At 57.2% G+C, this 27,995-nt stretch overlaps 1 protein-coding gene across 2 annotated transcripts; it reads left to right on the plus strand.

The window, feature by feature from the left end:
- Positions 1–66: 66 nt before the first annotated feature.
- On the plus strand, positions 67–27,994 carry SMARCD3 (SWI/SNF related, matrix associated, actin dependent regulator of chromatin, subfamily d, member 3). 2 transcript variants are annotated; one of them, XM_033098885.1, is made up of 14 exons: positions 67–220; positions 2,012–2,152; positions 21,688–21,899; positions 23,604–23,646; positions 24,379–24,501; positions 24,625–24,747; positions 24,983–25,078; positions 25,258–25,359; positions 25,583–25,744; positions 26,662–26,759; positions 26,916–27,051; positions 27,323–27,445; positions 27,563–27,664; positions 27,854–27,994. In XM_033098885.1, the coding sequence occupies exons 2-14, from the start codon at positions 2,114–2,116 to the stop codon at positions 27,905–27,907; spliced, it is 1,413 nt and encodes a 470-aa protein (XP_032954776.1). In that variant the 5' UTR covers positions 67–220; positions 2,012–2,113; the 3' UTR covers positions 27,908–27,994. The 2 variants fall into 2 exon arrangements, with proteins under 2 accessions (XP_032954776.1, XP_032954775.1); XM_033098884.1 differs by lacking the exons at positions 67–220; positions 2,012–2,152 and adding an exon at positions 18,436–18,893.
- Position 27,995: the final 1 nt, after the last annotated feature.

The following is a 27,995-nucleotide window of genomic DNA, read 5'->3' on the forward strand; positions in this document are numbered from 1 at the left end:
AGGGCGCGCTACCGTGCTCCCAGCGTGGGGATCTCACGTTCGGATGGATGGGGAGACGCTGCCTGCTCTGATCCCTAACTCATTATTAAGCTCCTCGCTCTTTGCAGACGCTCCCTGCGCCTCCCCCGCTCAGGGCTGCAGCGGCGCAGGCGCCGGGCCGAGCCGAGCGCCGAGCGGGGAACAAGCAGCCGCGCTCCGGGCCGGGGTCCCGGGGGAGCAGGTGAGCGACCCGCGTCGCGCGGCCCCTAAGGCCCTTGCAGGAGACGCCTCCCGGCCGCTCTGCGCCGGCGCCTCCGCCTTCCCTGCCTGGCAGTACCAGTCTTGCCTCTATTGGCATCACCCTTCCTCCCCCTGCCTGGCATCCTTCCTCCCCCCTGCCTGGTTTCTCTTCTCCTCCCGCCTGCCTGGCATCCCTTCTCCATGCCTGGCATCCCTCTTCCCTCCTGTCTGGCATCTCCCCCCTTATCCCTTGCCTGGCACCTTCCCCTTACCTGGCACCCCCCTTCTTCCCTCCTGGCATCTTCCTCCCCTCTTCCCTTCCTGATATCTTCCCCTACTCCTGACTGTCTTCCTCCCCTGCCTGGCACCCTCCCCCACCAGCCTGGTACCTTCCTCCTGCCCCCTGTGGTGCACGGCTTCCATGACTGGCAAACTCCCACCCACCTTCCTCTCTGACACTTGCCCCCCCCCATGCCTGCCTGGTACCTTTCCTTCCTTCCCCTACCTGGTACCTTTCCATGCTCCCTCCACCTGCATTTCCCTCCTTCCCTTTGCCTGGCACCCTCCTGCCTGGCACCTTCCTCTCCTCCCTTGTGTCTGGCACCTTCCCTCCTCCATGACTGCCTTGCACCTACTCCTCCTCTCCTCTGCCGAGCACTTTCCCATTCTGTTCTTGCCTGGCATCCTCGCCCTCCTACCCACCCCCTGGCACCTCCCATCCTGCCTGACACCTCCCCTCCTCCCATCCTGCCTGGCACCTTCCCTCCTTCCCCCTGTCTGGCACCTTCCCTCCTCCCATCCTGACTGACACCTCCCCTCCCCCTCCTTGCTCCTCCCATCCTGCCTGGCACCTCCCCTCCTCCCTCCCTTCTGCCTGGCACCTCCCCTCCTCCCCTTTGCCTCCCACTTCCCTTCCTCCCAACCTGCCTGGTACCTCCCCTCCCCTCCTCCCCCCTGTCTGGCACTTGCCCTGTCTCCACTTGGCATTGTACTGCCTGGACACCTCTCTCCCGTCCAGGTTGTCCCTCTGTCTCCCGCCTTCCTGCAGGGCACCTCCCCCAACTCTGGGCTGGTAATTTCTTCCTTAACTGGCATCTTCCTCCTCATTGCCTCTGTCCTCACCCTTTTGCGAGTCACCACCAGCACCTACACGTGACCCTGAGCCACTCAAGTCCCCCACTCCCCATCCCATACCTACAGCACTGCCCTCTCCTCATCCCCCAAATCCCACCATCTGCCCAGGGTCTTCAGCTCTGACTGCAGCCCACAGCCCCTGGGGGTGAATCCAGGAAGGCTGTGCACCCAGGGAAGGGAACATGCTGATTTTCCCTGAGTGCTACCCCTAAAATTCCCTCAGGCCGCCCCCGGGGATGACCAGAAGTCATCCAGGTCCCATCCTGGCCTGATGGTCAGGCCCTTCACCTCCCATGCCCAGCTCTCTTGCCCACCTCTTACCCAGTCCCCAGAACTTGCCCCCCTGCCGGGGCCTGGGCCCTGCCTGGTTCTCTGCTCTGTCCTAGCTCCATCCTGCACGACTGGGTCTCTGACTGCTTCCTGCACTCACTCTGCTGCCAGCCTCCGCCCTTCCTGTACCACCCAGCCCAGGTGGGCCCTCACCTGAAGCCGCAGCCCTGGTCTCTTCCTGCACACCTGTCCTCCTCAGATGTCCCCGCCAGGGAGTTGGCCCACACGTGGCCCCTCAGGCCTCGCCATCAGCCTCCAGAGGCCCTCTGTGAACGTGCCCTTGGGGCTGCAGGTCTGGCCTGCCCCTCCCACTGCCCTCTCCTTTCAGATCCTCCTCAGAATGGCGCTTGGTGCTGCAGGCACGGTGGGCTTTGGGCCCGAGCACCGAGGGGGTACTGGATGACTCCCCTGCTGCAGGACCCTGCCACCTATGACTCCAGGCCTTCAGCACCCACCCGCCGTGGTACAGGTAGGCACTGCCTCCCCTGCCAGCCCAGGAGCAGGAGCCCTGGGGCCCCACTGAGAATTGTTGGCTATTGGTCTCTGGCCGCACCCCATGGCCCCCTCCCAGCACTTGTGCCCTCAGCCAGACCCCTGGCAGTGCTTCTCCTCAGCCCTCCCGTATTTGGGGCCTCTGCGCAGACCCTGCTGACACTTCTCCACCTTGCGCTCCCTCTGGCTGTGTGCCCCTCCGCTCCTGGCATCCCTGGGTCCTGTCTCTCAAAGCCAGCCAAGCCAGGGACAAACGAGCCTGAAGCCGCGTTGTTGGCTCAGGTGAAAATGGTCTGGGGCTCTGGCTTGTTCTACTTCCTTCCCATCGTGGCACCCAGACACACACCTCCTCCCCCCTCCCCCACGCGTGTGTGCAGGGACACACACACACACTCCCTTGTGTACACATGCTCTCTGCTAGCTGGGAGGGACCTGCTGATCCCTGGTGCAACGTGGGCTCTAGAAACCTAACCCCAAACAGCCTGTGGCAAACCTCAAAGCCTCCCAGGACCCAGACAGGGGTTTGTTCTGGACAGGAGGGGTGGTGGCAGCCTGTCGTGGTTGCATGGCCTCTGGTGGGAGCCAGCCTTGCGCTCACAAGCCAGGCCTGGAACTCAGAGGTGCCCTCAGGCCCACTACACGCCACTTGGACCCTCCTCAGCTCCCCCCTGGCAGAGTGAGCAGAGGGTGGTCTAGCTCCCCTATCAGTCCCCCAGGTGCAAAAGGAAGTGCTGAGGCACTGGGTGGAAAGGCCACCTCCCCGAGAGCGCCATTCATCTGTGGGAAGGGGTTGGCACTGGGGCTGAAGCCTGTGGGTCTGTTCTGTGTTCTGCCTGCCTAGCCCCACCTGTCACTGTGGCGGCCTCACCTGTGGGAGTCCCCAGGCAGCAGGCCGGGTGCATGGGACCCAGTCCCTGCCCTCAAGGCCCGAAGTCCAGCAGGGGGAGCTGAGCCAGGCCATCCCACAGGAAGTGCCACAGGGGATGATGCAGGCCTCAGGCTCTAAGGAGGGAGACAGGGGGAAGCCCTTGAAGTGCAATTTGCGGTGGTCTTTCAGAGGACAGGAGAGTGGGGCCAGCTGGTGGCAGGGTCAAGGGGTGGGCGAATGAGAGTCCCTTTCTCAGCTTCTCCTTCCTCAGACGCAGTGGAGGAGCTCACTCTCCTGTTAGGGCTGCTCTGACGGCCAGGACAGCCCTTCCCCCTGTACCTGGGCTGTGCCCAGGGCAAAATGGTGTGGGGCACTGGCTGCTGGGGAACCTGGCTGGCCCAGTGGAAGGAGCAGCACCAGGTGGCAGCGAACACCGCTGGTCACCGTGGAAACAAAGGGAGTCGGGCAGAAAAGTCAAGGCCCCCAGACAGAGGTCCCCCCACTGCCCCATAACCTAGCCCCCGCCTGAGGTTAAGTGTACCTGTTCTTTGGCTCGTGGGGTTTGGTTTTTCAATGCGGAATCCTAATGGAAAGGTGTGAGCTAGTGTATCAAACATATTCTTTCTGGGCGGCTCTAAAGTTCTGGGGTGCCTGAGGGTGCAGGCCAGGTCCAGTGGTGGGGCTGATGGGGGCAGCTGAGCTCCCTGGTAGGCACTCCAGGACCCACCTGGTGAGTCCTCGTAAATTGCGGCTGATTTGGGGTGCACTGAGCTGAACCCAGCGGGGCTCCTCAGCAGGAGTAGGTGGGTACCTCCTAGTGACACCTGGTCCCCGACTGGCCCTAGTCACGTGGTGAATCAAGGATTCATCTGGGATTCCTGGGGAGTCAGGAGCCCCAACCTCCTCAGATGATGGTGGTGGGGGGTGAGGTGCTGGGGGAAGTTTCTGGCAGTTTATTTTGCAGTCACAGTAACATGAATTGGCTTTCATTCAGCGTGTGTAGTCGCAGGCGTGGAGCCGGCTTTGACGCTTGGCGGCTTGGGCATGTGCTGTCATTTGGGTGCTGACAAGCCCCCTGATAGCATCTAGACCAGGAGCTGTCTTTGCCCCTCCCCGGTTCCCTCCAGCCTCTGTGGCGGGTTTGCAAGTGAGAGCTCATTGTGAAGTGGCTGAGGTAATGAGCTGGAGGTATCACCTGGAGGAGGTGTCAGGGGAGGACGCCACAGGCAGACACGTGATGAGCAAATGCCGTCAGGTTTGACTGGATTCTGAGCCCTCTTAAATTACTGCACCAGAGGGGTCAGCCTGCTTCTGTTGGGCGCTTAGCTGAGGGACACTCTGTGAGGGTCTGGCTGTGTCCCCTAGTGTCCTGGTGAGGCATGTGCAGACTTTCAGTAACTCATAAGGACCCCACGAGAGAGGAGTTGCTCGGTTCAGCCCAGCCCACCTCTTGATTTGTTTCCCAAGCTATGAAACCGATTTCTTGTGAACTAAACATCCAGGAAAGTTGAGAGTACGTCTCATGAGCGTGTGCTGTCCTCATGTCCTTACCGGAATTTCCATGCTTGGGTCCTTTCCATGTTAACCTTCTTTCCAGACCAAAGAGCATCTGGGCTGTGAGGGAGGGGAGAGGAGTAGGAAGAGAAGATGAAGGAAGATGTATTTTTGCTCCACCTCATTCCAAGAAGGGTTGGAGGTACTTTGCAAAGACACCTACACTGAGGAAATCGGGACACTGGGAATACAGGAGGGGAAGTCTGTGTAGCCACGAGGAGGTTAGTGTATAACCTCGGGGGACCCCGGGGCCCTGGGGAACATGAGCAATTATGTTCCAGACAACAAAAATCAAACCATTTGCTCAGAGACACTGATTTCTGACCCTGAGACCCCGGGAAGTCTCTCCTGTGTAGTGACATAAAGGGACACTGGATGACAAAGTTAAACAATGTCCTCACAACACCACAACTGTTTCCTAGGGTAAGGCAAGGCCCAGCACAGAGCTGGGCAGCCATAGAAACATTGCCAATGATTGTGTCCAATCCACAGATAAAATTTAGAACAACTAGAGGAATGTATTGCTGGCCTTCAGGAAATAGTCTCTATGTTACTGTTTGCAACAATGTTTTTGATCAATATCAGGCAGCAGGAAGGTTTGTTTCAAATTGGGAATCCCTGGGGTAAGGGTAATATCCTCAAAAGAAAATAAAGACCTCAATCAGCCAGTATGCCCAACAGGTGAGTTTGGGTTCAGGGAGGGACCCATCCCACGCCTTACCCCCCAGGTCCTGAACCTACTAAGAAATAGGCACTGATGGTGTTCCGCAGGGAAAGCTGAACTGAAGAAAGGCTTGAACCTGACGCCCAGATGTAGGAGGCAGACCCTATGTCCTGACCTGTGGAGCCTGGAAACAGGAGGCGCTGAGCTTCCTCCTGTAAGCAGACTTGCTGAGAAAGGAAGGACAGGTCTCCGGGATGACCCTGACGTCACTGCTCCCCACCCAGGAGAGGAACTTGTCCAGTGGGTGTCAGACCCTCACTACCTTATCAGACAAAGCCCCACCCGAGGGGAAGGGGGTGGGGAGAGGTGGCCCAGGATTATTCCAGAGTCTTCTTTCCAGGGGAATAGAGTAGAAGCTTTCTTGTGAACACATGAACACACGAGACCAAGTCCTCTCTGCCGTGAGGGTGGAGCTAGCCACATTGCTGACAGTGACATCAAGTCCAGACCTGGGAGTGATCTTTGACCTTACCCCTTCTCTCTCCATTGGAACAATCACCTCCTCCTTTTATTTGATTTTATTTCCTAGACCCAAACCGTGGTGGCCCTCAGAGAGACAAAACAGTCAGCCCTTTATACAGGCCCCTGCCGTTCCCCTTGTACCTCTAGCACTGAGGCTCAAGGTCAAAGGCTAACTGTCATCTTGTTCAAAGTCTAAGCCTCTCATTTACATTAATTGCTGGCCCCCTAGGATCATTAGAGTTTGTGGCCCCTAAAATAGGGAACGAGGGGTGAAATGGAGAATTCTTGCTGCTTCAAAAAGGGGCAGCCCTTCCTGAGCTCCACGTGACTATTCCAAGGTTTTGGTAGGCGTATGTTGCCAGATTTCCTGTTTCTTAAGAGATTCTGGAAATCTGGATTTTTATGTATAAGCTCCCAATTTTTAAGTTTTTTTTTTTTTTTTTTAAAGAGTGTTTAAGACGCAGCCAGGGCTAAGCAAAAGCTGTCTGCCTTGCCCGGTTTGTAACATCGGCCTTGAACTTCCCTCGTCCCATCACCAGCCCTGTCTTCTATCCTCATGCCCAACATGCTAAATCAGCATTTCTCACCTCAAGATCTCAAGGGCCCCAGGCATCAGTGGGCCTCGTCTGGGGAACACTGCATTGAGAGCCGTCGCTTTAGGTAGTCTCTTGTCATCAGTGAATTGCAAACAAAATTTGAAGAGTGTTGTCAAAACTTGAGGGCCGCTCCTAGGGTGTTGGTCAGGGATCCCGTTTTGAGGCGCGCTGCTCATTAACCCTCAGTGAAGGCTGCTGAGGGGAAGGGCCGGGCGCTGCTGTGGGACCCCCTGTCACCTTGTCCGTATTTAAACCGCAGGCAATGGCCCCACCTGCGACGTTCGTTCACTGTCTGCCTCTGAGTCAATCATTACCTTTGTGTTCCTCATCTTTAAAATGGGTACAGTCGTATCCATTTAACTGCCTGGGGTGTTGAAAGAACTAGATTACACAATGCATGTGGAACTGTTTTGTAGGCTATGAAGCTCTGTAAAGATGGATGTGTGAATTTGGGGGTGATTGACACAGTCTCCCCCAATGCATTGACGAGGGCACGTAAATGTGTACTGTATGCAGGCGTCTGCTGGTCAATATTCAACTACTGGCTCCTGACAGGCTAGGAAGGGGGTGCTGAGCTCTGATTTGTATCGTTTGCCAATTCCTGTGGTGTAAATACTCCCCTACTGTGGCTGATTTAAAACGACCAACATGACACTCATGTTCCTTTGATGGAGTAAATTTGCTGCCAGTTGAAGACTAAGTGCAAAGGGTGTAGATTGTCTGGAGAGGGGGCTTGGTCCTGGTGCCTGTGCTTTTTCAATACCTTCAGCAAAGACTTGGATGAAGAGAGAAGGTCATGCTCACTGGATGTATGAATGACGCACGGCTGGAAAGGACGGTAAATATATTGGATAATGGAATTGAGATTCCAAAGCTCTCAAGCCAGAGTAATGGGCTAATGCTTACACGATGACTGTTAATAGGAATAAACACAAATATCTGTTCTTGAGTCCAGAAAGGCAACGTGACAAGTATGGGATGGGGAGACATGCTTTTTGGCACAATTGCAGTAGAAAGAGAATTGAGGTTTTAATGGACAGTGTGTTCAGTACACGTTCAAAGTGGGAAGGGTGGTTACTAAAGACTGATCCATCGTTCACAGTGGTGACTGTTCAGCCTTCTGTGACTTAAAGAGAATTTTCGTGTGTCCTCTCGTCATGATTTCATTGTTGACAATAACCCAGTGGGACGATGGTATAACCACGTTAAAGGTGAGACCGAGGTTCAGGGAGGTTGACGTGATGGCACCGTTGTCCTGTCTGTGGGAGGTGGGATGAAGATTCGAACTCAGGCCTTCGGGCCCCAGGTTCTGCCCTGTGTCGTGCTAAAAGAGCACATCGTTCTGAGGGTCGCGCTTTCAATGGCTTCAGGCAAACCCAAGGATGTGGCGGCACGCTGGGGTTGGGCACAGACTGGCACAGCCGGTCACCTGGGGACCAGCATCGGAATAGTGAAGAGCAGTGTCGGGGTGGGGTGTGCGTGTGCTCGGGTGGCCAGAGCAAAATGCCACTGATGGGCGGCTTAAACAACAGCAGCACAGGTTTTCACGGTTCTAGAGGCCGGAAGTCCAAGGTCACGGTGTGAGCTGGGGGGGTTCCTTCTGGGGGCTGTGAGGGAAGACCAGCTCCAGGCCTGGCCGCCTGGCTCGTAGACGGCCATCTTCTGTGTCTTCTCTCTGTGTATGTCTGACTCTGTGTCCCAATTGCCCCTATTCTATAAGGACACCAGTCATATTGGATTAGAGTCACCTTAACGACCTCATCTTAACTTGATGACCTCTGTAAGGACCGTGTCTCCAAATGAGGTCATATTCTCAGGTGCTGGGGGTTAGGATTCCAACACATGAATAGGGAGGGAGCTAAGGGGGCGCAATTCAACCCCTAACAGGGAGACTGATCGCTACCTTCAGTATTTGGAGTCGTGTCTTATTGAAGACATAGGAGATGAGCTCTAGGTGGCCAGAACCTCCAGGACGTGACCCCGGGTCATCTCCACCACAGGGAGAACCGGGGACAGTTTGGTCCCTGCCACTGTGGAATCCCTTGGGCCCCGGGCCTCTGGAGCACAGGCCCCTTGCCTGGCTCTAGCTTTCCTCGTGGGAATGTGCGGAGCCAGAGAGAAGCTGCCTTCCTTTCTGTGCCACGGATGTCCCACATTCAGTGGGTCACTGGTACATGTGGCGGCCAGCCCATGGTGGCCCTGCAGCCAGCTCCCTGGAACTCTCGGCATAGCTGCAGCTGTTAGCTTCTCCACCACTGCCAGCTGTGCCAGCTGTGCCAGCAAGGCCCCAGCCCTCTGATCAGGTGGCTGTTAGGCGTGACTGCCCCCTCCCCATAGGACTTACTCTTCGTGCCCAGGTGCTGGGCTCCCCTGGTCTGCAGGCTTCACTGGGAGAGGCTTTCTCACAAAGCTCTGGGATGGAAGCACAGCTCCACTCCTCCCTACCTCGTGCCAGAGCTGGCCGTCCTGGCGCGGGAGCCGCAGTGAGCTTCTTGCATCTCCCACCCTGTGGAGGCCTCCAGCCCCATCGCTCCCTGTCTGCGCCCCAGATTCCCTGAGTCCTGAGGGCTGAGGCCGTGTCTGGCATGGGCACCAGCAGCACGGCACAAGCCCGTCACCTGTAGGTGCTCACTAACCACGGGAAGGGGACGGCAGAGGGGGAGGGCACCGGTGCGGGGAGGAGGTCCTGCGCTTCCCTCAGATGCTCCATCTGCAGCTCCCCAACCTCAGCCTCCCCAGGCCACCCAGTGGCCTCGCGAATCCTTAGATTTAAGTCCAGTTGATTTGCTGCTTGTGGCTCCTGGGTGTCTCCTTACCCTCCTTAGGCCAGCTTGAGTTCTTCAGACCTGTGGCCACCAAGTGGCACCAGGAAGGCGGGAGAACACGGCCCTGGGGCTACCCGGGCACCCTGCCTGCTTATGGCCTTGTAAGCACGTGTTCCCAAAGGAAGCAGTGCTTCAGGTGGGAGGGCAGGGAGCAGGGCGATGTGATCATGTGCGTGTTTCCTCCCCAGGAGTTACACGGACACACGTGTGTGTCTATCCAGGGAAGCCACTGAACCGCCCACTGCTCCATGCACAGGAGTTAGGGGCTAATTCAAAGTGTAATGAGGATTCTACCCTGTTTCCCCGAAAATAAGACCCAGCCAGACCATGAGCTCTAGTGTATCTTTTGGAGCGAAAATTAATATAGGACCCGGTATTGTATTATATTATATTAAAGACCCGGGCTTATATTATAGTAAAGTAAGACTGGGTCTTATATTAATTTTTGCTCCAAAAGACGCCTTAGAGCTGATGGTCCGACTACGTCTTATTTTCGGGGAAACACGGTATTTGGGGGCCTAAAGGGTAATTCTTACACAGGATCTAAAGGAACCTACTGAAATTTATTTTAGACACCTTAATAGCAAATTTTCTGGAATTTGTATTCCCAATGTTTGAAACAATCTGCTTGAGATTTTTTGGGGGGTTTATTTCAAAAGGTAATTGAGGGTAAATCAGCTTAAATATACAGGCCTCTGGGGATCTTGATGTCCTTCTTTAAAAGACAGGTGTAAGGGCCTGTGTGTATGTGTGTGTGTGTGTGTGTGTAAGTATTTCTATCTGTCAGGCATTACGCAAGGGCATGTTAGGGAGGCAGCTTGGAATAAAGGAGAAAACCCGGGGCCTTGAATCGGGAGACTGGTTTGCAGTCCCAGCCCTACTTCATGACAGCACAGTGACTTTTGGCAAGTCACATGGCTTCTCCAGGCCTCCTTTTCCTTATCTTTAGAATGGGAAGCCTCCCCGCTACCTGGTCGGGTCTCTGTCAGGATTAGGCCAGTGACTGTGGTGAAAGTGCTTGGTCAACAGTAAAGTCGTATACAAACCTAAGCTGTTGCTATTGTTATCAATCCTACGATAACATGAGCACAGATTGTAACATCATCCGGCATTTGGAAGCGCGTGAGAAATCCCCAGCTGACTTGGCGTGGGTGCTCTCTCTCCCTCTGAGATATCACGGTCTCTACCAGGTGCCAGATGCTTGGGATTTATCCATGAAAAGACATAAAAGAGTCTTTTTGGAGCTTACATTCGAACAGGGGAACGGAGCAGTTAAACACTAACATAATAAGTAAGTAGATTATATAGAATGGTGGAAGGTGTACAGTGCTATGGGGAAATGAAGCAGAATAAGCGAGATAAGGTGTGTGGAGTGGACAGAGGGCTGCAATTTTAATAGCGTGGACAGAGTTTGCCCCTTTGAGAAGGAGACATGTGAACAAGATTTCAGGGCCCTAGCCACGCAGGTAGCTGGTAGACGGGTGTTTCAAAGAGGGAACAGAAGGCCCAAAGCCCCCAGGCTGGCGAGTGCCTGGAGTTTCTGAGGAACCACTAGGAGGCCAGAGGCTGGGCAAGAGAGAAGAGTGAGGGAGTGGCGGGAGCTGAGGCCACAGAGGGAGCAGGCAGTGGCGAGGGGATTGGGTCCTGGGACCCGCGGGAGCGTGGCCCTTACTTGGAATAAGATGGGGGGCTTTGGGAGGGTTTCAAACAGAGAAATAATGTGATCTGACTCCCCTTTTTAAAGGATCGCTCTGGTTGCCATGTTGAGAATAAACTGCTGGGGGCAGGTCGGAAGCAAGCTAGTTCATATTCACCAATTGCACCAGGGTGGGAGCTGTGCGAGGTGAGAAGGGGTTGGATTCCGGATCAAGAGGCAACAGGACTTGCCTTCAGATTGGATGTGGGACGTGAGAGAGAGGCAGGATTCCAGGGTCATTCCGAGGTTGTGGGCCCAAGCAATCTGAAGGAGGGTGAGGACGGTGAGAAGGAGAGGCCACATTTGAGGCAGAGGAGCAGGAGTTTTGTTGTGGGCGTATGAAGTTGGAGCCATCGATGAAAGATTCAGGTGGAAATGCTGAGTAGACAGTTGGATGTAGGAGTCTCAGGGCTGGGAGAGAGGATTGCGCTGGAGGAAAACTTTGGGAGCTGTCAACATAGAGATGGTATTTAAAGCTCTGAGACTGGATGACAGATGAAGTCGCCAACCAGGTGATTGTGGAACAGTGAAGAGGACCAAGGACCGAGCGCTGAGGTGCCCCAACTGAACGGAAAGAAGAGCTGGACAGCCCAGGAGGTGAGAAGGGGCAGCAAAGGACCCAAGAGGAAAGCCCAGAAAGAGAAACGTCCTACAGCCAAGGGAAGAGAGTAGGTCCGAAAGGAGAGAGTGGTCAACTGTGTCAAACGCTGCAGCTGTTTAAGCAAGATGATGTCTCAGCGTTTGGCAGTATGGGCTGAACTCACTGGTGGCCGTGACAGGAGCATTTCCAGGCTGGCAGCGGTGGGATGTGCCCCTAAAGGAATTGGGGTTTCTGGGGAAGTGAAGGCAGTAAATAGAGACAAGTCTTTTTAGAAGTTTAGTTGCAACTGGGCCGTAACCGATGGGGGACAATGATGGGACTTCGTGTGCTCACAGGAGGAATCCAGTAGCCAGGGGAAAGCTGACCGTTGGTGGTGAGGGAGAGGGTTGCTGGAGCAAAGTCCTTGAGGGCGGGAGAGGTGACGGGAGGCAGGACACAAGAGGATGGGCTGTGGACCAGCGCACAGATAACTTAGCTGTAGGAACACGGGAGAGAGCTGCTGGGAGGCAGGAGGACGGGTGGGAGTCTCTGGAAGGTCGTTGGAAGCTTCCCTTTTCTCAGTGAAGCGAGAAGCAAGGGCACCAGTTGGGAGTGAGGAGGGGAAGGAGTTGGAAGTTGGAGGAGGAAGACGTGGAAAACTCAAGTGGAAGAGGGCAGCGGAAAGAGAGGGAGGTCAGGCAGGTGAAGTCTGTGCTCCTGAAGCGCCAGGGAGACCAGGTCAGGACGACTGAGTGTCTTTCTCCTGCCACATTCAGGCGCTGGGTGCAGGCGAGGAGTTGGTGAAGCTGGATTTAACTCTTAAGTAAGAGAGTCCAGAATATATGCAGGGGAGGTTAACATGGTAACTTTCGTGTTACGTCTCTTTTACCATGGCTTAAAAAGAGTGGGTAGGTGTGATGAGGGGTACAGGTCCAAGTAAGAGATTGCAGTGGAGTCACAGTCTTTTGGGGGTCAAGGCACTGGACAGAGTGAGCTGTAAGGAAAGGAGGTAGTGGTCAAAGAATGGGGTGCATTAGACTGAGTTTGAGGGTGGGGGCTGCAGTTGCTGGAATGACGAGGTCCAAGAGATGACTGGAGTTGTGGTGGACGGAGGGGGAAGGATCACCGCAGGAGAGGTCGCCAGGGAACCAAGCCCGTGAGAATCCTGAAAAGCAGTAGGAAGTAGATAGGAGTCGTGTTGGCGGGAGTGACAGTGAGCCAGGAGCTGGAATCCTCAAGAAATGAAGGTACTGTGTATGTGGGTAAGATGCAAAGCCACCTGCCAGGGCAAGGCCAGTGGTAGGGGGGCTCTGGGAAAATCATCCTTGGGGGTGGAGCATAGCTTCTGTTGCAAGCAAGCCAAAGCGATGTTCACAGAAGTGGCCACGTGGATTGGGAATTTTATTTATGACAGACACACAGAGGGTTTAGGTCGGTGGGAGGTGAGAGAAGCAGAGGGGGACATGGAGCCTGTGGAGCTGACAGTGCAGGAGTTGAGGGGAGTCTGGGCTTTCCATCGCACCTGACACAGTCATGAAAGAAGGGCATGTGACAGGCAGGTGCACCAAGGCAGAGGTGGCAGAGAGGCAGCTTGCGAGGTTAGGAGAAGAGAGGGCAGGGCTCCCCGGGCCCTGTCGGTGAAGGGGAGAAAATGCGTTTCAGATCCTGTGACTGAGCAGAACTCATCCTTGACTCTGGATGGAGTTGAAGACATCTGGGAGGCCAGGTCCCTGTGTTGTTTCCCTGGATATACTATCTATACGGTCCACTGCCAGCTGCCCTTTGGTTTAATTTCCCCAAAAAATGTCTTCAAGGAAATGCAGAGGAATTCTTTTCTCTATTCAGTTTTCTTCCCTCAGCTGATATCCCAGACCTCAGAATGTAGGGGTTGGCAGAAATCGCTCTGACCACCTGGTCAGAGCAGTAGCTGAGGCCTCGGAAGCTTCCCAGGTGAAGGGCAGGACATATGCCACCAGGAGACTGAAGTACAGCCAAAGGCCTTCCCAGCCCAGGGAGGACGAGGGAGCCAGGGCCCAGGCTCGAGGCCTGGCAAGGGGGGACAGCACCCTGTCCTTCCCCTGGCACTGCCAGCCAAGGCCCTTCGGGCCTTCCGGAGGTCAGCAGTAAAGCAGCAGCATCTCATTTCACAGATGAGGACACAGCACACGGGGAGGAGGTAGCATTCCTAGGACCATGTAGCAGGCCGTGAGCAGAGCTTGGTGTTCTCAAGAAGCCGCGCGCGGCTGCCCTGAAGCTCCCCAGGCCATGAACACAGTGAGAACTGGACCAGTGTCTGTTCCCATCCTTGCCAAAATGGGGACCAGGCCAGTGTGGCTCCTTTTGGCACACAGCCACAAGCTGTTGGGCGTGAACTGCTACAAGACACTGCCTAATGAATGGCGGCCATGAGGGGAGTGAGCGAAAACTGGCGGTGAATCTAAAATGTGCGTAACCTCTAGGCCTGCGCATGCTCAGGGCCCCAGAGCCCCAGCTCCTCTCTCCTCCCAGGACTGGCAGTTAGAGCATCCTCTGTTTGCACTTACTGTGTGTGAGGTGTGTGTGAGGGCGGGGGGGGGGGGGGGGGGGGGGGTGTCATAGAGCCCCCATTAGACTGAGGAAACCCACCCAAGCAAAGAAGGTTTCCAACTACGCTTTATCCTGCACCTGCTTACTATGCAGGCCCCTGGGGGCCGCAAGGGGGCCCTGCTCACAGGAAGCTGACAGCATTGGACGTATGTGTGACAAGGGACCAGGCTTCACCTTGGGTTCGCAGCACCCTCTGACTGGGCGTGGGCCTGCTTCTCTGTGTCTGCCTTGGTTCCTGTCTCTGTCTTATGGAATCCTTGGATTTCAGGGCAGGAAGGCCCTTCTTTTACTCCTGAGGAAGCTAAGGGACAGGGAGGAACAGCGACTTGCCCAAGGTCACACAACTATTTTGGTGTCCTATTTTTCCTTTGTTTTTTACTTCTTTCTATCATACGTGTTTCTCTTGTGTGTTTGCAAAACTGACACAGAAAGGCGAAGTCTCACAGAGGAATAGACAGCCCCCTCCATAGTAGCAGAGGGTCCTGGACCCAGAAACATTCTCCCACAAAGAGGAAGAGACCCGGTGCTGCTCTGGCCTGGGAAGTAGTGAGGGGTGGGGTGGAGGAAGTCCGTGCCACCAAGCCTCTGGTCTGTTCTGCCAATGTCCTTTCTGCTGGCTGGAGGAAGCCCCTCACTAGAGGTGGGGGTTAAGGGACAGACTCCCCTCCAGTCATCTCTGGGCGCTGGGCCTGGCCCCATTGGCTAGCCAGGGTTCCCTGGTGTCCCAGGACTTAGGCTGGGGCAGAGCCGCCTCTGGGCCCCCTGGCTTGCCCTGGGGTTTAGTGATCAGAGGGGAAAATGGGGGCTGGCTTTAGGGATGGGCCAGATCACTGAAATCAGGGGTCCTTAGCCTGAGAGCTTCCCTCTCTCTCTCTTTCTCTCTCTCTCTCTCTCTCTCAACACACAAACACACACGCCAATCCACGAAGGTAATTCCGTTTCGCCAAGGAAAGCTTTCTTGCTGGGAATAGAGGAAAAACCGGGCAGTGCAGAGGTCTCTCCCTTCAGCTGGCTTTCCTTTGTTCCTCCCCTGCCTTCCTCCCTCTCCCCTTCCCAGCTTCCCTCTCTCCTCCTAGCTTCCTTCTTCCATTCTCTCCTCTTACTCCCCTCCTGCTCCTCCCCCGAGCAGGGTCCCCGCAATAGGACTTCCACAGAAGGTGGGGAGGGTGGGACTCCGGGTTCCGGCCCCAGCCTCGGTGACCATCTTCCCGCAGGGAAGGAGTTAAGTCTCCTCGCTGCATCCCTCCCTCCTCCGCCTCCCCCTGCCACTCCGAGTCCTGCAGCTAGGCCCTGGGCTGACCTTCACCGGGAGGGAGGCCGCAGTGCGCATGCCCGGCCCGGTTACTGCCCGGCTCCCACCGCTGCCGGGGCCCGGGCGGCCGGGCGAGGGAGGGCGGTCGCGGGCCGGGACGTGCCCCCGGCGCTCGGCGCGGTGGGGGGGCTGCCGAGCCTGTCCCGCCGGCCGCGGCGCATCTCTCCCTGCGCGGGGAGCGGCGCTTTGCCATTTGGTGCCGGTGGTGCTTCGGCGAGGGAAGGAGAGATGGGGGGACGGCAGGGGGGACTCCGGCTCCGGGCGCCTGGCGGCCGCCCTCCACCCAGACACGCACATGGCCTGGCCAGAGCGCGCCCTGGGCCGGGTCGGCCGAGGCTAAGGGGACTGGGACTAAGGCCCCCTGCCCGCTGGAATGGGGCATACCCGGGGCCTCCTTCCCACCCGGCAGGAGCCGGTGGCGGGGCACTGCTGAGCGCCCGCCGTATGGGAGCTGAGCCGTTGGGGATCCTGGCCTTTGTGAGGTGGGAGTCCTGGCCGGGCACCCACACTCCCGCCTCTGCTTTCTAGCCCGAAGGCTCCCCCGTGACCACACCCCTGAGGTCGCCCCTGTAAAGTCGGCATGCAAACGGGACTGCGGGCGGGTGCCTTGTGAGTCTGGCCTTATGAGTGGGATGTGGAGTTGGTTAAAGTGTGCCCGTGAGTGCCGAGCCGGGTGGCTCCTGTCCCCTGGTGTTTGCATTGGGGGGAGGGGGCGGGGCATGTATGCATTAGGTGCTGCATAAGGATGTCTCCCAGGGGGGTGGCTGCAGGGGAGGCCCTGGTCCTGGGGGGGTCTCAGGAGGGGGTTATCTATGGACTTGAGTGATTCTCACCAGCTCCTGGTTTCACCATAGCCCTTGGTCTACACCCCTCCTGCAAACTCTACCACCAGCACCACCTCCCTCACAAACGCTGGGAGGGTTCCACCCTCAAACTTACCAGCTACCCAAGCTGGGGTGCCCATCTGTCTCCTCTGCTGTCTTCTTTTTCCAAAAGGCCTATCCAAGAGTTGAGAACTCTGTGCTTCACACAAAGCTAGGGGAGTGTACCCCTGCCCCAGCCCTCTAGAACCTCCAAGGCCTGTAGTTTCACAGGGCCATATGAGAAGCACCCACAGGGGGTGGGGGTGCCGTGGTGACTCCCACCTTCAGGTAAGTGGCAGACTATGAGCTCCATCCACTGGCCCACTGAGCTGTGGGCGGTTGCAAGTATTAGCAGACCTTTGGTCATGTGGACTCCCTGTGTCCAGGCATGAGGGGGGAGTGGGATGTAAAGGCCACTCAGGGGGCCACAGCCGATTTGGGAAACCAGACCTACCACACCTGAAGCACAAAGCATATCAGACATGAGTCAGCCCAGTGCCAATTTATGGCTCAGGATAGGTGGCAGTCGGCATTCAGATAAGAGAAAGATCTGTGCACACAAGTGGGACCAGGGAAGGCTTTCTGGAGGAGGCCTGAGCTGGGTTTTAAAGGATGAATATGATCTGGGCAGGTAGATGGGCAGTAGAGGGCATTCCAGGCAAAAGAATATCTGGAGCAGAGGCTTAGAAATGGGAATAAGTGAGGAGTTTTGTTTTGGAGATTAGTGGACAGACTGGAGAGATTACCTCCCCAGGTTGCCAGCAATCACAGCCACCGTCATGGCTTATGCCAACCACCCAACCATCCTCAGTGCCACTCCAGTGCCCAGCCTTTGTGTGTGTGGGTCTGGGCTAAGGCCCAGGTAGAAATTTGGTAGAAAGGGGATCTCTAGGTCCCCTGCTAAGGGAGCAGGAGGGAGGTAGAGGAGGGGCACCCTGGACCACATGCCCCCTCTGGCCTTTCAGAAGATTCACTGAGGGCCCTTACATGGCCAGGGAGCACACCAGGGCTCAAGGGAAACCGGGCTGCAGGCAGAATGGCCTCCCCAGGCAGAACACTGCCTCAATTCTTTGTCCTGACCTCTGAAGGCATTTTGAAGGGTTGAGGGCAAGGACCCCCAGGGCAATGCTGGGTCTTTCAGGCCTAACCTCAAATAAGTTTTCCTACAAATTACCCCTGGCATTGCCCCACCACCACCACCTGGATTCTGACAGTGCAGCCCCAGGAGGCCTATAAGCTTGACCCACGGTTGTCCCCAAAGGAGGACAGAGGGGTGTGGTCTTTAGGGGCATGGGCAGGTCCAGGGCTCCAAGCTTGGGGATCTCAGGACTTGCTCCTCCTGTTTCCTGTCTTTCCTTCACCCTGGGCTGCCAGCTACCTCCACATCGCGTTTCTGAGGCTCCCTCACACCTCCTCCCCTACCCCAGTGCTCTTTGGGGTCTTGAGGCTGGCCCCACTATCCCCAGGAGCCCCAGCTCCTCTAGGTCTCCCACCCCACACCCTATTCCAAGGCCATCAGGCCCTGCTTGCCTCATTCTGTCCACCCATCCACCGAAGCACCCACCCCAGCTCCTTGCCTTCCCCCACATTTTTCTCTTCCTGTTCTCATGAGCCTGATCCACCTCCCTCTTTCCAAAGTACATCCCCTATTGCCCTCACTTTCTCACATAGAGACAAAGACTCACAGACCCAGAAATAGACTCACACGGAGCTGGAAGACACGCACCCACACGCGCGCACCCGAGGCTCCCGTGGAGGGAGGCACACAGAGAAGGCGTTTGTCTGTGCACGCACGTAAACATCCACACCCACAGCCACCGCCGTGCCCACACAAGGATGGAGACACACTCGGCCGGCGAGACAAGGGCGCACACATCTGTGAACGCAGGGGGACACCGCCTCCCCGGCACACCCACCACTGCCGCCGGTGGGAGGAAGGCCTCGTCCCAGCTCCGGCTCCCCCCATTCCTTCCAGCGAATGTTTCCCTACTTGGCCTGCCAGGTCTCTGGGGAAAGGGCCTCAGAAATGCAGCAGGAGCCACTTGGGGCAAAGTTGGAACTGACTGTTCCCTGCCTGGCCCTGCCGGCGGATTCCCTAACCGAGAAACTATTTGTGGCAAGAGCCGGGTGGCCGGCGAGCCCCCTGCCACCTCCCCTCGCGTCCCCTCCCCGCACCGCCTCCCGCGGCCCTCGGGCGGCCTCGGCTGCAGTGCCGCTGCCCAGCGCCCAGGAGCCGGCTTGCCGGCGTGCCTTGCGGCTTATCTGCGCTGTTTGGACAGCGAGGGTTGGAAAGGCAGGCTTTTTTGTCCCCGCCGAGTCAACAGGCAGACCCCGGGCCGCCGGACTATTTCTGTCTTATCAGTGCAGGAATGCGGCAGCCGCGGCGGCGGCGGCGGCGTGGGCCGTGGGCCGTCGGGGCAGCCCTGACGGGGCCCCCTCCCCACTCCGCTCGAGTAGAAGTGTGAGAGAGCCCAGCAGGACTCAGAGGGGAGAGTTGGAGGAAAAAAAAAGGCAGAAAAGGGAAAGAAAGAGGAAGAGAGAGAGAGAGTGAGAGGAGCCGCTGAGCCCACCCCGATGGCCGCGGACGAAGTTGCCGGAGGGGCGCGCAAAGCCACGAAAAGCAAACTTTTTGAGTTTCTGGTCCATGGGGTGGTGAGTGGGGGAAAGTTAGCGGGGGAGGGTGAGCGAGCTGGCTCGGGCTGAATGGAGGGATGATTGGGAGGGGCCGGGAGGGGGCTCGCTAGCCAGGGCACCACGTCCCGCGGCCCAGCCCCAGGACTGTGCCGGCGCCCTGGCCCCCGAACACGTCGTCAGGCGGCCGGCAGGAGATGGGTGCCCTGGCAGGGAAGGGAGGCGTTCGCATGGGTTCTTGTCAGGGGCTGTGGGTGGGACTTGGGGACTGTCCCCCCCAAGTGGGGGGGTCCCATCTGTACCAGTCGTATTTTCCTCGGTTCTTTCCCTTGTGGGCCCAGGTGTTGACCCTGCCATGGGGGTGGGGGTGGGGGACATGGCATGGGCTGGGCTGTCTGTTCATCGTTGGGAGAGTGTCTCTCTCTGTGTCTCAGGAGCAAGGAGCAGGTGACCCCTGGAGGGCTGAGAGCAGGAAGCTCTCTGGCTGAACAACCTCTACATCCAGTCAGGAAGGCTCGGGGGCTTTGCTGATGGCCTCTGACATCAGGGTCAGAGAGAGGCTCTCTGTAGGGACAGACCCCAAAGTAAGAGGTCTGAGGATCCCCTTGGCGGACTCAGCCACCAAAACCGCTGTCCTTAATACCTCAAAGGTGTGAAGGAAGGGCTGGAGTCAGGGACGCGAGGCCTAGAGACCGAAGGGGAAGGACAGCACTGTCCAGGACTTGCTGAGGGTCTGGGAGGCAGCTGGGCCAGGTTGGAGGGGAGTGGGAGAAGCAGGGACGCTAGGACTTGGGATGGGTGCTGGGGTTGGCATAGTGGAAGCAGTCAGGTTTCCTCTGGCCAAATTTGGTTGTGACCCCAAGGAAGGCACATTCTCGGTGAGGGAGGCCAGAATCCCTTGCATCCTGGCCCTTCATTGGGGGTGGCCCTGGTAGCTGCCACAGCTCCCTGGGGCCTCTTCAGCAGATCCACCAGTATCGCTGGCCTTGATATATCATACAGCAGCTGATAAGGAAAATGGGCTTATTTGGGGTGGCCTGTCCTCCAGCCCGGAGGATCTTTGGAGTAATTTCCCAGGGGTGTCTGTGTTGGTCAGCCGAGTGACCAGTCCTAACTTTGCTGCTTGGGTGGGATTCCCTTTAAAAAGGCCCATCTAGGAAGGAGAGATGCTGTACATATGAATTTTTTATTTGGCCAACTTAGAGCTTCAATTCTTGGGTGGCTGTGGGCCTCACTGCCCACTCCCAGGGCCCCATCTATGCCAGTGGGGAATGATGGGACCTGAGCTCCATTCTGGGCCACCATCCTAGAGGTGTGAGTGACAGGGTCAGGTGGGCGGGGGGTGGAAGACACATGGACAGGCAAGTTTCACTGTGGGAGAGATGGACAGAGACAGCTGGCTGGCTGGGGGTTAGGGTTAGACAAACTGTAAGGCGGGAGGGAGAGTTGGCAGATAGAAGGCATTCACCGGGCTCAGGGTCAGGGCTCCTCATGTCTGGGGGCAGCTGCAATCCTAGGGGTAAAGGGGTAGTGTTTAAATGATAATGGGGACACAGGGTCTGCATCCCTTGCTCCCTAATCTCCTTCCTGCTGTCCCTGCCCCAGACCCCATCTTACCCACCCTCCACTTTAGAGCCACTCAGGTCCTCTCCTATCCCTTCTTCTAGAATTTGGACAAGTGGGGTTTAAAAAGTCTGTGGAACACCTCACTTGATGAATTTGCATCTCATCTGCATCCCCTCTGAGCACCTGGGTAGTGTCAAGGGAATACACCTGCCTCATCTCCTCTCCATGACCCCCTTTGAACCCTGACTGGTGACCTCATTGGGGTGAGGTGGGAAGTAGAGGAGGTCTGTGGATGGGACCATCTCTGGTGAACCAGGTGGACAGCAGGAAGGGAGAGATGGATCTAAGAGGAAATGCAGCTGCTTTTGACCTACCCAAGCCCTCTGGGCAGTTCACCTCCAGGTGGCTCCTCCCCCCGCCCCCCCCCCGCCCCTCCTCCCAATCAGAGAGTCTTGGTGGGGTTTGACCTCAGCCCCTCAGGTTGTCTCCAGCCCCACCTCTAGCCTCTACCTTGGGAGCAAATTATGGGAGTGAGCCGAGTCAGAGAAGCCCCTGGTTCTGGGGGCTTGGAATCAGCCAAAGCCAGTAGGGGTGGGGGCTGAGAGTTCAAAAGTAGGCGCCCAGAGAGAAGCGTGGGGTGCGATGGGGAGGGAGAATGCAAGGCAGGGCGGCCCAGGAAGTGGATTGGGAAGCAGGGAATGGGAAGAGGAGCGCAGGAGTCCCAGCTGGGAGCTCAGCCCCAACCTAGGGGAAGTAGCAGACAGCAGAAAGCCCTGGCTTCTCAGGAACCAGCCGCTCAGGGCTGCCTTTGCCAGGAGCTGCGTGACCTTGGCTAGGTCGCTTTTCTCCTTGAGCCACGGTTGCCTCATCTGTCAAGTGGGATGGAAGGACCTGCTTAATCTGTCTTGCAGAGGAGCGTGTGAATGTGCACATCCTTTGAAAAGGTTGAAAGGAGCCATTAATATTCATTTTCGCGGTACCTTCCGCAAATCCGACGCTGGCAATGCCCTGTGCAATTGCCTGGCTTCAGTTAGCTTCCTGCAGCGAGACGCAAAGCCCCTCCGCCAAAGCCGCGCGGTTCCGGCGCCCCCACCCTTCCCACCCCTTGCTCACGCCGGCAGCATCAGGGTCACCAGCCGGGGTTTTGGGGTGGGGGAGACGCGGCTCACCGCGTTTGGAGCGGGGCCCTGGTCTGACCCGCGGGCTCCTGTTTCTGCTTCACCCCCCGCCCCCCACCCCCTCGCCTCAGCGCCCCGGGATGCCGTCTGGAGCCCGGATGCCCCACCAGGGGGCGCCCATGGGCCCCCCGGGCTCCCCGTACATGGGCAGCCCCGCCGTGCGACCCGGCCTGGCCCCCGCGGGCATGGAGCCCGCCCGCAAGCGAGCAGCGCCCCCGCCCGGCCAGAGCCAGGCCCAGAGCCAGGGCCAGCCGGTGCCCACCGCCCCCGCGCGGAGCCGCAGGTGAGTGGGACCCAGCGCGGAGGGGGCGGGCCGCAAGACCCGCAGGGACCCGGTGGGCGAGGAGCGGGATTGGCAGAGGCGAGGAGGAATGAGCAGCGAGGAATGAGTCGTCCTGGGTGGGATACCGTCCTGGGAGGTGGGCTGAGGGGCCACTGCTGTGCTTTCTTTGTGTGCCCACCATAGACAGGCCGCGGCCGTCGCGTCCTTCTCCTTGTCACCTGCTCGACCCTCTACCCCTTGTCCCCAGGTTCTGGGTGACGCTTCAGTCTTTGGGGTGGGTGGACTGGCAGAAGGGCTGAGGGCAGAGCTTTGGGACTGTGTTTCTCAAAGTGTGGTTGTCGGCTGCACCCTCCCCAGAATCCCCTGGCTTGACTGTTTAAAAGCCCCGGGACTCCAGGTCTTGGAAATCTGAATCACTGACCAGGGGGGTGGAGCCTGGGAATTTGCCCTACGTGGGTGTGTGTGTGGGGTCTGTGCTCAGTCCTGCTTTCAGGTGATTGTTAGGCACTCAAAGATTAAAGAGCTGTCATGATCTGCTCGGGCTCAGGTCGGCCCCCAAGCCACCAGGGGCCAGCCCATTTCCTTATGGGAACCAAATGATGGTACCCCCAAAACCCCTGCTGGTGCCTGACAAGAGACATGCCCCTTTGGGTTTCACTACTTAGCCACACACACATGCTTCCCTTTGCACACCAGATGGGGTCCTATAAAAAGTGTAATGTGGATTGTACCTCATTATTAAGTATTTTTTACACATCAAGGAAAATCCCGTTTATAGGAATACTATGAATTCTTTTACAAAGTGAATCGTGCTGTTATACAGTAAACAAGTCACTGATTTATCTTGTATAAATGGAGAGTGTCACATAGATAATTTACTCAAAACAAGTCAGACCTTTAATGAAAGCTCCTTGCCTAGCCGTGGATTTTTGGACAGGGAGGGGCAGTGGTTGAGAACACCACATGGGGGCAGTATAGAGCCATCCTCTAGGCTGGGTTCTAATCTCAGTTCACCAAGGATTTTCTGGGGTGCTTTCGGGAGTCAGAAGCAGCTACAAGGTCAGGAAGAGTCCAGATCCAGCCCATGGTCACGTCCCACAGGAGAACATCCACACACACTCTCTGGGTCCCTATGGGTGTCTCTCTGGGCCCTGTTGGCAGGTGGGCCAAGGTAGAGTACCCTGCGTGTCAGCGTCTCCTTCCAAGCCCCGGGTAGCAGTGGTACAATCCTCACCAACTTCATACTGTCACCTCCTGCCCCAGGGGTCAGAGTGGGACAGGGTCAGCTTCCCTCCCTCTGGGCTCAGGCCACCTTAGGGGGTGCACCCCTGCTTAGCACAGGAAAGTCCTCAGAAGCCACCCTCCTTCCTTGCCTGTCCTCCCTCCTCCCCAGCTTTCCTCAAACACTTGGCAGCTCCACCGCCCCCATCCCCTCTTAAATCTACATATCTCTGGCCCTGACAATGTGGTGGGGCAGAAGGGGGCTCCCAGGCCAGAGAAAGAACGGGGTCACCTCTGCTCTCGGCGACAGGACAGAGCGCCAATGCCACACACCACTGGCATAGCCCCTTGGGTGGGCAGACTAGCCGGCTGTGGGAACCCCAGCCAGGCGGGGGGGAGATGTTGGGATAATTTAGCAGGTGGCCTCGTTACTCCCAGATCTGTCGCCATGGTAACCTGGTTTTTTCTTTAAAAAATGTACAGTGCCAAGAGGAGGAAGATGGCTGACAAAATCCTCCCTCAAAGGGTGAGTGCCTTTCACAGCAGCCCCCAGCCCACCCCCCCGCCCCTTGCTGCTCTGCTCTCCTCTCCCCCACCCCTCCCACCCTGGTCACCAACCCTCCCCCCTCAGGAAGACAGCTTCAGTGGAACAGTCACTTTCACTTTTTGTTTAAAAAGCTAATTAAGAAGTGAGGCTCCTTAGGTCAGAGGGAGGGGGTGGGGTGGAGGGAAGGAGTGGAGCCAGAAAGGGGGCGCATCCTGGGCCTGGGGAGCTGTGCACTGAACTACTGCGGTCTGAAGACATACTGAGTGCGGTGGGGGGGTAGCTCGGTTGAGACATCAGTTGCAATGACTGGGTGAGGTGCCACGTAAAGGCAAGCAACCACAGAGCCCGTCTCAGGGACCCCGAGGTCCTAACCACTTCGCAGACACCCAAGGGAAGCCCAGAGGCTGTGTGACAAAGGAAAGGACAAGATGAGGTGAAGCCTCAGAGTTTGCTGGGCTCCATGGTGGCTCCAGCCTTCTCTAGTGATGACATGGATGGGTCCCTCTAGAGGGAGAAGCAATGTTTATTCCTACACGTCGAGGTGGCGACTGCTGAGTCAGAATCCTAGGGAGAGGTCCCATTCTCACAAAATCCCAGCATCTGGCCAGCTCCCCTCCACGTCTGTGTACCCTGGGGTCACATGACACGCACACATTCCACCTGCAAGATTGGTTGAGCCCCTGGTTCCCTGCCTCGCTCCTCCTCTTCCAGATCCGGGAGCTGGTCCCCGAGTCCCAGGCTTACATGGACCTCCTGGCGTTTGAGAGGAAACTGGATCAAACCATCATGCGGAAGCGGGTGGACATCCAGGAGGCTCTGAAGAGGCCAATGAAGGTGCCTTGATTTGGGGACAGGAAGCGGGCTCTGTGTCCTGTGCCCAGAATGGAGAAGCGGGGTTGCCCTGGGGCGGCGGGGGCATCCATTGTTCACTCTGTGGGACACTCTTTATTTCGACAGCAAAAGCGGAAGCTGCGTCTTTATATCTCCAATACCTTTAACCCTGCAAAGCCGGATGCTGAGGATTCTGATGGCAGCATCGCTTCCTGGGAGCTGCGGGTGGAGGGGAAGCTCCTGGATGACGTACGTCCTGGCCCAGGTCTCTCCAGGTGTCCTGGGGTGGGTATGGGGCTGAGCTGAGGACAGAGCTAGACGTTTGCAGAGAGGGTCAAGGAGTCAGCCCTGGCCAGGGCTGGGTGGCCTAGAGAGACATCTCTGTGGAGGCCTGCTGCTCTACCCGACCAGCCCCACCCACGCCCCGCTCATCTGCCCCCACGGTCCCTGTTCTGCCCCCACGGTCCCTGTTCCTCTCCCACAGCCTAGCAAGCAGAAGCGAAAGTTCTCTTCCTTCTTCAAGAGTTTGGTCATTGAGCTGGACAAAGACCTCTATGGGCCTGACAACCACCTCGTGGAGGTAAGACCCAGACTCCTCTGGCCCTAGAATCGCCGCCCTTCCACAGGCCCCGGTCCCTGAAGAATCTAGACCACAGTCCCACCAGCTGCACAGATTTGGATCAGGGACCCCCCTAGAGCCCCAGGCCCCACCAGCCCAGATGGGCCCGTGAGGTGACCCAGCTCTTCTGCCCTGGACAGTGGCACCGGACGCCAACCACCCAGGAGACAGACGGGTTCCAGGTGAAGAGGCCAGGGGACCTGAGTGTGCGCTGCACGCTGCTCCTCATGCTGGACTACCAGGTCCGAGCCAGCCCACCCCTACACACCAGGCCCTCGGCCCCCCACACCCTTTCTCTTAGGGTGGGACCAGGCCTCCCAGGAGCGTATCCCAGGAGACCCCATTCTCCTCCCTACCCCCCTTTTCCAGAAGCATGTTTACAAGGAGCCCCATCCCTGGTCCCACGCTGCCTGGCCCTGAGTTCTTTCCACTCCCTTTCTCATTTTCATGGTCACCTTTTCGCAGCCTCCCCAGTTCAAACTGGATCCCCGCCTGGCCCGGCTGCTAGGGTTGCACACACAGAGTCGGTCCGCCATCGTCCAGGCCCTGTGGCAGTATGTGAAGACGAACAGGCTGCAGGACTCGCATGACAAAGAATACATCAATGGGGACAAATATTTCCAGCAGGTAGCCTGAACCGAGGGACCTGGGACGTGGGGAGCAGGCAGAGTTACTGGTAGGGGAAGTGCCTCTACTAAAGTAACACCACCCCTACCTTCTAGATTCCCAGGTATCAGAAACAGTACATAGATACGGTCTCAGAGCCAGAGACCAGGGTCCTCGGCCAGGCCCTAGCACGACGCAGCTCTGTGTGGCAGCCATCCATGTTAGCTACCCCAGGTTAGGAAGATCTGGACCCTACAAGGCCAACAGCTCTGGGAATGTAATATTCTTGGCACTGGGAGTTGGATCCCCAGGTTCTAATCCTGGGTCTTGACTCCAGTAAGTTCCTTAGCTATTTTGAGCCTTGTTCCATCTTTGCAATAGGGTGACAACACCTGTCCCATCTAACCCACTGGGCAGATAGGAAAATCAAATTGTTGTGAAAGGGATTTGACAAACATTCTACCAAAGCAGAGTTTACTGTTAATACACTTTAAATAAGTACAGCAGATAAACCCGAGGAGTAGAAAGAACAGCCGATGTTTATTGAGCACTTACCACGTGCCAGGCATTGTTTCAAGCACTTTATGTGTATTGATTCATTGACTTCTCACCACAACCTTGGGAGAGGAGTACTGCTGCTATCCCCATTTTAGAGATGAAGAAACTGAGGTCTGAGTCATTAAGTTGCTCAGGTTGCATAGTAAGTGCTGGAAGCAGGATTTATACCTAAGCTGGACAACCCAGGGCCCTGTTCTTAACTGACCTGCAGCCACCCTAGTCCCCGCCCTGTGAGCACTGAGGAATTAGACTTGCTCCTGGCTTCTTGTGGTCTTTCCAGAATGAAGGATCTACAACTGCACTTATGTTCTTTTCAAGCACAGAAGAGTGCTCTCTCTCTCTCTCTCTCTCTCTCCCTCTCCCTCTCTCTCTCTCTCCAGATTTTTGATTGTCCCCGCCTGAAGTTTTCTGAGATTCCTCAGCGCCTCACAGCCCTGCTGTTGCCCCCTGACCCAATTGTCATCAACCACGTGATCAGGTGAGGCCCCGACTTGCTCCTAAGACCAGGGAATCATTGTGTCCGGCCCTCCCAGACCCTCCCATCCCTGTGCCCCCTCCCTCCCCGCTGCATCCGCCCTGGGGCCCTTGGCCTATGTGGGGGCAGGTGAACACCAAGGGCCGGACTTCCTGGCAGCGTGGACCCGTCGGACCAGAAGAAGACGGCGTGCTATGACATTGATGTGGAGGTGGAGGAACCACTGAAGGGGCAGATGAGCAGCTTCCTCCTGTCCACAGCCAACCAGCAGGAGATCAGCGCCCTGGACAGTAAGGTGGGGCCAGAGCCCAGAGCTGGAGTGAGACTTTAAGCCAGAAACGACAAAGCGCAGACAGAACTGACAGGAGCGTGGGCCAATGGAGAGCTGAAGGACAGGGGTCTCTTCCCTCCTTCCCTGGGACTGCATAGGCGGGGGAGCAGGGGACCCAAAGGGATTGCCCTTGAAAGGAACAGCAACAGTCCTCCCCCCACGTGCCCCCTCCGCCTTTCCCTTCTTCTCCCACGTCACCATGGCCAGGTGAAAGCGTCTGGCTTTCTACCTGTAGATCCATGAGACGATTGAGTCCATAAACCAGCTCAAGATCCAGAGGGACTTCATGCTAAGCTTCTCCAGAGACCCCAAAGGCTACATCCAAGACCTGCTGCGCTCCCAGAGCCGGGACCTCAAGGTGAAGGGGACTCGGGGAGCACTGGATGGAACACAAGCATATCGGGAAGACAGTAAACGTTGTACACGGGGGCTGGAGGGGGTCCAGGCTCAGGCTGACCCCACTGCTCCCTCCCAGGTGATGACAGATGTGGCAGGTAACCCCGAGGAGGAGCGCCGGGCTGAGTTCTACCACCAGCCCTGGTCCCAGGAGGCTGTCAGCCGCTACTTCTACTGCAAGGTGTGGAGGGGTCCATGCACCTCAGGCCCCCACCTCTCCCTCCCAGAGAAACCATGGCCCTCACCTGGTGGGAGCCCTCCCTGCTCCCAGATGCTGTTCCGGGTCAGGCAGGGGGAGGGCCAGGTGGTGGGAGTCGTGCTGTCACTCACCAGCAACGCTAACCCTGCTCCTGCTCTTACTTCTTTAAAGATCCAGCAGCGCAGGCAGGAGCTGGAGCAGTCGCTGGTGGTACGTAACACCTAGGAACCTTGGGAAGGAGCAGTGGGCCGCTGGGCCCGAGCCTGTGCCCTGGGGCTCGGCCGTCACCCCTCTGCCGCCTGCCTGCCTGCCT

The sequence above is a fragment of the Rhinolophus ferrumequinum genome, chromosome 26 (assembly GCF_004115265.2).
Source record: "Rhinolophus ferrumequinum isolate MPI-CBG mRhiFer1 chromosome 26, mRhiFer1_v1.p, whole genome shotgun sequence".
Classification (NCBI taxonomy): Eukaryota; Metazoa; Chordata; class Mammalia; order Chiroptera; family Rhinolophidae; genus Rhinolophus; species Rhinolophus ferrumequinum.

Bases quoted from the DNA above. Each gene is read 5' to 3' on its own strand.
- SMARCD3 (XM_033098884.1), top strand. From the start codon at position 18,816: ATGGCCGCGGACGAAGTTGCCGGAGGGGCGCGCAAAGCCACGAAAAGC. The intron at 25,079-25,257 runs GTAAGACCCAGA...TGCCCTGGACAG, and splicing joins CTGACAACCACCTCGTGGAG to TGGCACCGGACGCCAACCAC. The intron at 26,760-26,915 runs GTGAGGCCCCGA...ACTTCCTGGCAG, and splicing joins GTCATCAACCACGTGATCAG to CGTGGACCCGTCGGACCAGA.